Source organism: Brassica oleracea, unplaced genomic scaffold, assembly GCF_000695525.1.
Source record: "Brassica oleracea var. oleracea cultivar TO1000 unplaced genomic scaffold, BOL UnpScaffold00418, whole genome shotgun sequence".
NCBI lineage: Eukaryota > Viridiplantae > Streptophyta > Magnoliopsida > Brassicales > Brassicaceae > Brassica > Brassica oleracea.
The window spans coordinates 69,304-75,303 of NW_013617416.1; the positions used below are offsets into that span (position 1 = coordinate 69,304).

The 6,000-nt window shown below is 36.0% G+C and overlaps 2 protein-coding genes across 3 annotated transcripts; both read right to left on the minus strand.

Moving 5' to 3' along the window:
* Positions 1-645: 645 nt before the first annotated feature.
* LOC106319601 (ADP-ribosylation factor 1-like) lies at positions 646-1,990 on the minus strand. Of its 2 annotated transcripts, XM_013757985.1 has the most exons (4): positions 1,726-1,990; positions 1,573-1,626; positions 1,078-1,196; positions 646-890 (listed from the first exon to the last, which is right to left on the minus strand). In XM_013757985.1, the coding sequence occupies exons 1-4, from the start codon at positions 1,834-1,836 to the stop codon at positions 866-868; spliced, it is 309 nt and encodes a 102-aa protein (XP_013613439.1). In that variant the 5' UTR covers positions 1,837-1,990; the 3' UTR covers positions 646-865. The 2 variants fall into 2 exon arrangements, with proteins under 2 accessions (XP_013613439.1, XP_013613440.1); XM_013757986.1 differs by lacking the exon at positions 1,573-1,626.
* A 2,095-nt stretch (positions 1,991-4,085) lies between these two features.
* Positions 4,086-5,248, minus strand: LOC106319605 (ADP-ribosylation factor-like). Its single transcript, XM_013757990.1, has 4 exons — positions 4,988-5,248; positions 4,835-4,888; positions 4,298-4,416; positions 4,086-4,110 (listed from the first exon to the last, which is right to left on the minus strand). Exons 1-4 carry the CDS (start codon positions 5,048-5,050, stop codon positions 4,086-4,088), a joined length of 261 nt encoding a protein of 86 aa, XP_013613444.1. The 5' UTR covers positions 5,051-5,248.
* Between the last annotated feature and the right edge of the window lie 752 nt (positions 5,249-6,000).

Sequence of the window (6,000 nt, forward strand, 5' to 3'; positions counted from 1 at the left end):
TATGTATATGGTTTACCTAGAAGAAAGATTAAAACTCTACATTGAAACATAAAATAATTACTATTTCAAGAATATTGCTATTTCTCAAATCTGTGAGTTGATATCTTGTGTATTTTCATGGTTTTAGCAATCATTTTAGCTCTCATTTTTTCCATTTAGATACATTTAAAGTGCATTTAGGTGCATTGCATATATATATGTGTCTTAATTAAAGATAAAATTTATTATTAAATAAAACATTATAAAAGATAACATTTTAAATATAGATTTAAATATAAAACTTAAAAAGAAAGATTAGTAGGGATATCGGTAGAATGGTAAAATTCTCAAAAGTTTGATCAAAGTGTTGATCAAAATATTGATCAAATATATCATCAATTGATCAATATAAAGTGTTTTGCGATGAAGAAGCCATATAGAAATTGTTTTTGATAGTTTTGTGATTAAAATTTGTGATCAAGAGAAGGAGAGAACATGAACTTGTTTAGATCAGAATGTGTTTGGTCGTTTTGTTTGGTGAGATGGATAGAACATGAGACAAACATTTGATCAAAATGTGTTTGCTTCTTTTGTTTGGAGAGAATGAGAGAAGGTGAACTTGTTATGCTCAACATGTTTTGACAGGGAACAAGATCATCTCAACAATGAAACGTGAAGCAGAAATAAGTAGAGTAAATCTTTGATTACAAACTATATAAAAAGGTAGTTTCTATGTTCTACGTGCAAGAAACTCCTCCTTGCACAATCAGAACAACGATCACAAAATCAAATTCACATACCCGAAACCAAAAAAAAAAGAACAGAACAATAAAAAAAAATCAGATAATGTTTGCACCTGCATCCAGATTTGCCCAGCAAAATCAGCTCAACCACAATCTTTCCCTCTACGCCTGCAAGAATCAAGCCACAAGAACATAGAAGAAAGTATTACAACTTGCACATATATAAGAAGAAAATAAATTAAACAAATTGCGGTTAGGCAAGAGAAACGTTATAAGCAAGAGAAACAAATTGATCAGAGAAACATTATAAGCAAGAGAACAAATCAAAACGAAGATTGAGATGTTTCATCTATACCAGTGACGCTGACGGAGAGAGTGGAGACCAAGCTTATCGGTGATCTCAGCTGCGTTCATGGCATTTGGAAGATCCGGTTTGTTAGCAAACACGAGCAGAACAACATCACGCAGCTCATCCTGTATAAACCCATTAAGTGTTTCAGTAAGTTAACTAGCACTGAAGTCCCCCGCTGCAACAAGGAAGATATAAAATCAAAAATTGGATTAGGCTAATTCTTTACTGTCTCCCCAAACAACCCACATTGCATATGAGTTATAAACTGAGGAATCAGCGGCTCGGGTTCATGATTCAAGTACAAATTGGGAAAAACACAGAGCTTACAAACCCAATGAAGAAGAGGGAACAAAGTAAACTTTGTGGGTAACTCATTCAGGTGAACCATTGATCTGAATATCAAAGTAAACTTTGTGGGTAACTCCTTCTAAAGGACCTGATAAATCCCACAACGCAGCAAAACCAAAAAATGCAAATGAGTTCAAGTTCAATGCTCACCTGATCAGCAACCTTCTCATTGACCATGGGATCAGTAACATCAGTCAATTTAATCTGAGTTGCGTTAGTGAAACCCACAAATCGTAAGTAACGTCGCAAGCCCAGATCGATAAACTACAAGAAAAGTGAGGAGCAAGGATCAAAAGTTTTAACCTGGATGAGGGCAAGTGTGACGTAGTCATCGGAGACAGTCTCGAAGAGGCGGAGGAGAGACATCTCGTGACGTTGGAGGCCAGGATTCAGCTTCTGCCTGATTATAGGCATCGAAGAAAGGCTCCAGGGAAGTAGCCTCTGCCTGAAGCTCTGGCTTCTCTTCTTCAGTTGCTGGGGATCATCGCGCCTTCAGCCATCGATCTTCAACTCTCTCTCTCTCTCTTCTCAAAGAGACAGGCCCAAAGGGCAACACGTGTCTCACAAAACCGTCTCTTATTGTCCCTAAATAAGAAACGTTCTTTTGCATTTAAGCTAATTTCCTTTTTTTTAATGTTAATAAAACTAAATACCGGTCTTTGAAGACCGCGATAATGATGGCCTTACATGAGTTTAAGGTTTCGAGATTAGTGAGTAGTGACCTTGTAATTCATGGGTTAGATATATTATGGTGATTAGGTGGATATTTAGGATGTTTATTGTTTGATTAACATTGTTCTATGCTTGCTAAGTGTTCTTAATGCTAGATTAGACTTGATCACTTTCATCTAGACCTTAAGCTATTTTACGCCGGAATGTGTTTGTTAAAATGCTTGGATGAACTTAGTATTGTCCTTTACATATTTGGCCAACGACAGTTGATGCCAGAGATGTTTAGTGGTTAGTAGAATTATGATTCATGCATGCTTGATTGCGTTAAGCCAACGACAGTTGATGTTTAATTCATGATTAACATAGGGGTTTTTGCCACGGCAGTGGATTCATCTATATTGACAGAGATCTAGACCTATAAACTTGTTGATTGTTTTGTTTAAACATCCTAGATTGAACCTTGATCACCTTATATCAATTATGATTGCCCATGAATCCATCCTTAGCATTTAATTGAATTCTTGCACTTATTTTTTTATTGGATTTGAGATCACCTTGTCTATATTTCTAGGATATTAACTTGTTACAAATCATCCATCTTCTTGTTTGCTTAGACTATGAAAGTTTGTATATTCTTAGTGTTATAGATCACTAGTTTCTTGTGGATCGATCCTAAAGTGCTGCATTGATATACCATTCGATTGTTGTAGTGTGCATTTAGGTTAATTGACATGTGATAGAACGCAATAATCATGGGTCTATGAAAAAAACTCAAGAACGCTCTTTCAAGTTCTCTTCTTACTAATTATTTTACAAACTAAAGCTCCTAATATGAAATAAATGATTGGTAAATGTCTTTTTCAAAATTTAATTCATAAGGTTCTCAAAATGATTTTCATTCAAAAATTTAACATTCAAGCCATTCAATCCTCTAATTATATAATCCAATAATATTCTGAAATTAAATGGTAAAATAGTTTTGGCTTCTAAAAATTTGGCAACATGAATCTATCAGGCTGCCACAAATTTGGAGATGAATCTATCAGGCTGCTACAAATTTGGCAACACTACATCAGTGGCTATTACCGAGCTTCCTGCATCACATGTTGTTTCATCTACTCCTTTTTCACGCTTGAGGACAAGCGTTATTTCCAAAGGGGGAGTATTGATAAGAGCATCATTATCCCAAAGCCCCTTCTTGGGTTTCTTAATAACTTCTTAATACTTTTAAATAGCTAAAGTGAGGTTAAGAGACATAATTAAGAGACTCCTACAATGAGTGCCTCCAATTCAAGTCTCTTATTTAGGGGTTTTTAAAAAAAAATTATTTAATTAAAGATAAAATTTATTATTAAATAAAACATTATAAAAGATAACATTTTAAATATAGATTTAAATATAAAACTTAAAAAGAAAGATTAGTAGGGATATCGGTAGAATGGTAAAATTCTCAACAGTTTGATCAAAGTGTTGATCAAAATATTGATCAAATATATCATCAATTGATCAATATAAAGTGTTTTACGAGGAAGAAGCCATATAGGAATTGTTTTTGATGGTTTTGTGATTAAAATTTGTGATCAAGAGAAGGAGAGAACATGAACTTGTTTAGATCAGAATGTGTTTGGTCGTTTTGTTTGGTGAGATGGATAGAACATGAGACAAACATTTGATCAAAATGTGTTTGCTTCTTTTGTTTGGAGAGAATGAGAGAAGGTGAACTTGTTATGCTCAACATGTTTTGACAGGGAACAAGATCATCTCAACAATGAAACGTGAAGCATAAATAAGTAGAGTAAATCTTTGATTACAAACTATATAAAAAAGGTAGTTTTTATGTTCTACGTGCAAGAGACTCCTCCTTGCACAATCAGAACAACGATCACAAAATCAAATCCACATACACGAAACCAAAAAAAAAGAACAGAACAATAAAGAAAAAACTCAGATAATGTTTGCTCCTGCATCCAGATTTGCCCAGCAAAATCAGCTCAACCACAATCTTCCCCTCTACGCCTGCAAGAATCAAGCCACAAGAACACAGAAGAAAGTATTACAACTTGCACATATATAAGAAGAAAATAAATTAAACAAATTACGGTTAGGCAAGAAAAACGTTATAAGCAAGAGAAACAAATTGATCAGAGAAACGTTATAAGCAAGAGAACAAATCAAAACGAATATTGATATGTTTCATCTATACCAGTGACGCTGACGGAGAGAGTGGAGACCAAGCTTATCGGTGATCTCAGCTGCGTTCATGGCATTTGGAAGATCCGGTTTGTTAGCAAACACGAGCAGAACAACATCACGCAGCTCATCCTGTATAAACCCATTAAGTGTTTCAGTAAGTTAACTAGCACTGAAGTCCCCCGCTGCAACAAGGAAGATACAAAATCAAAAATTGGATTAGGCTAATTCTTTACTGTCTCCCCAAACAACCCACATTGCATATGAGTTATAAACTGAGGAATCAGCGGCTCGGGTTCATGATTCAAGTACAAATTGGGAAAAACACAGAGCTTACAAACCCAATGAAGAAGAGGGAACAAAGTAAACTTTGTGGGTAACTCATTCAGGTGAACCATTGATCTGAATATCAAAGTAAACTTTGTGGGTAACTCCTTCTAAATCCTCTCCTACCTGATAAATCCCACAACGCAGAGAAACCCCAATTACAAAGTCTGACCACATCTTTACAAAACCAAAAAATGCAAATGAGTTCAAGTTCAATGCTCACCTGATCAGCAACCTTCTCATTGACCATGGGATCAGTAACATCAGTCAATTTAATCTGAGTTGCGTTAGTGAAACCCACAAATCGTAAGTAACGTCGCAAGCCCAGATCGATAAACTACAAGAAAAGTGAGGAGCAAGGATCAAAAGGTTTAACCTGGATGAGAGCAAGTGTGACGCAGTCATCGGAGACAGTCTCGAAGAGGCGGAGGAGAGACATCTCGTGACGTTGGAGGCCAGGATTCAGCTTCTGCCTGATGATAAGCGTCGAAGAAAGGCTCCAGGGAAGTAGCCTCTGCCTGAAGCTCTGGCTTCTCTTCTTCAGTTGCTGGGGATCATCGCGCCTTCAGCCATCGATCTTCAACTCTCTCTCTCTCTCTTCTCAAAGAGACAGGCCCAAAGGGCAACACGTGTCTCACAAAACCGTCTTTCATTGTCCCTAAATAATAAACGTTCTTTTGCATTTAAGCTAATTTCCTTTTTTTAAATGTTAATAAAACTAAAAAATGGTCTTTGAAGACCGCGATAATCCCCGATGATATGCATGAGGATATATCAAGAAAATCTTGAGAAGCGAAACAGAGGAAGTCAACTCAAGCTGACGTGGTACAGGAAGGCAAAGACTCGGATGGTACAAGAGGCTTTGCCGTTCAGCTCATTTTCCTCTCTATTGGCTAAACTCACAAGATTATAGAATAACTTCTTTATTAACTTAAGAAAATCTCTCAAAACTTAAGTTCTCACAATAATCTCTCTCACTTATAAGTTCATGTCACAACTCAACATCTTCTTATATAGAGATCTTAAAACTCCTAAACTTAATAGTAAAACCTTTTATCCTAATCCTAATACAAGTAGGATTAGTATGACTTGAGTTTCAAGCTACTTTCAAGTTTATCTCTAACATTTTCCCCCTTAAACTTGAAATCACCATCTTTCAAATCTTGAACTCCAACCAGCTCTCGCATTTCCTTGAATTTCAATCTTCCTAAGGCTTTAGTGAGAATGTCAGCCTTTTGAAGGCTTCCTGCAATATGCTCTCCGTCCACTAGACCATTGTCTATGCACTCTCTGATGAAATGATAACGTTTATGAATATGCTTGCTCCGTCCATGGAACACCGGATTCTTTGTAAGCGCTATTGCAGATTTGTTATCTATCTTAACCACC

Coding starts and splice junctions, on each gene's coding strand:
- LOC106319601 (XM_013757985.1), bottom strand. CDS start 1,836: ATGCCTATAATCAGGCAGAAGCTGAATCCTGGCCTCCAACGTCACGAG. Junction 1,627..1,725: donor TCACACTTGCCCTCATCCAG/GTTAAAACTTTT, acceptor AACGCAACTCAG/ATTAAATTGACTGATGTTAC. Junction 891..1,077: donor TCTCTCCGTCAGCGTCACTG/GTATAGATGAAA, acceptor TGATTCTTGCAG/GCGTAGAGGGAAAGATTGTG.
- LOC106319605 (XM_013757990.1), bottom strand. CDS start 5,050: ATGTCTCTCCTCCGCCTCTTCGAGACTGTCTCCGATGACTGCGTCACA. Junction 4,417..4,834: donor ATGAGAAGGTTGCTGATCAG/GTGAGCATTGAA, acceptor GGGTTTATACAG/GATGAGCTGCGTGATGTTGT. Junction 4,111..4,297: donor TCTCTCCGTCAGCGTCACTG/GTATAGATGAAA, acceptor TGATTCTTGCAG/GCGTAGAGGGGAAGATTGTG.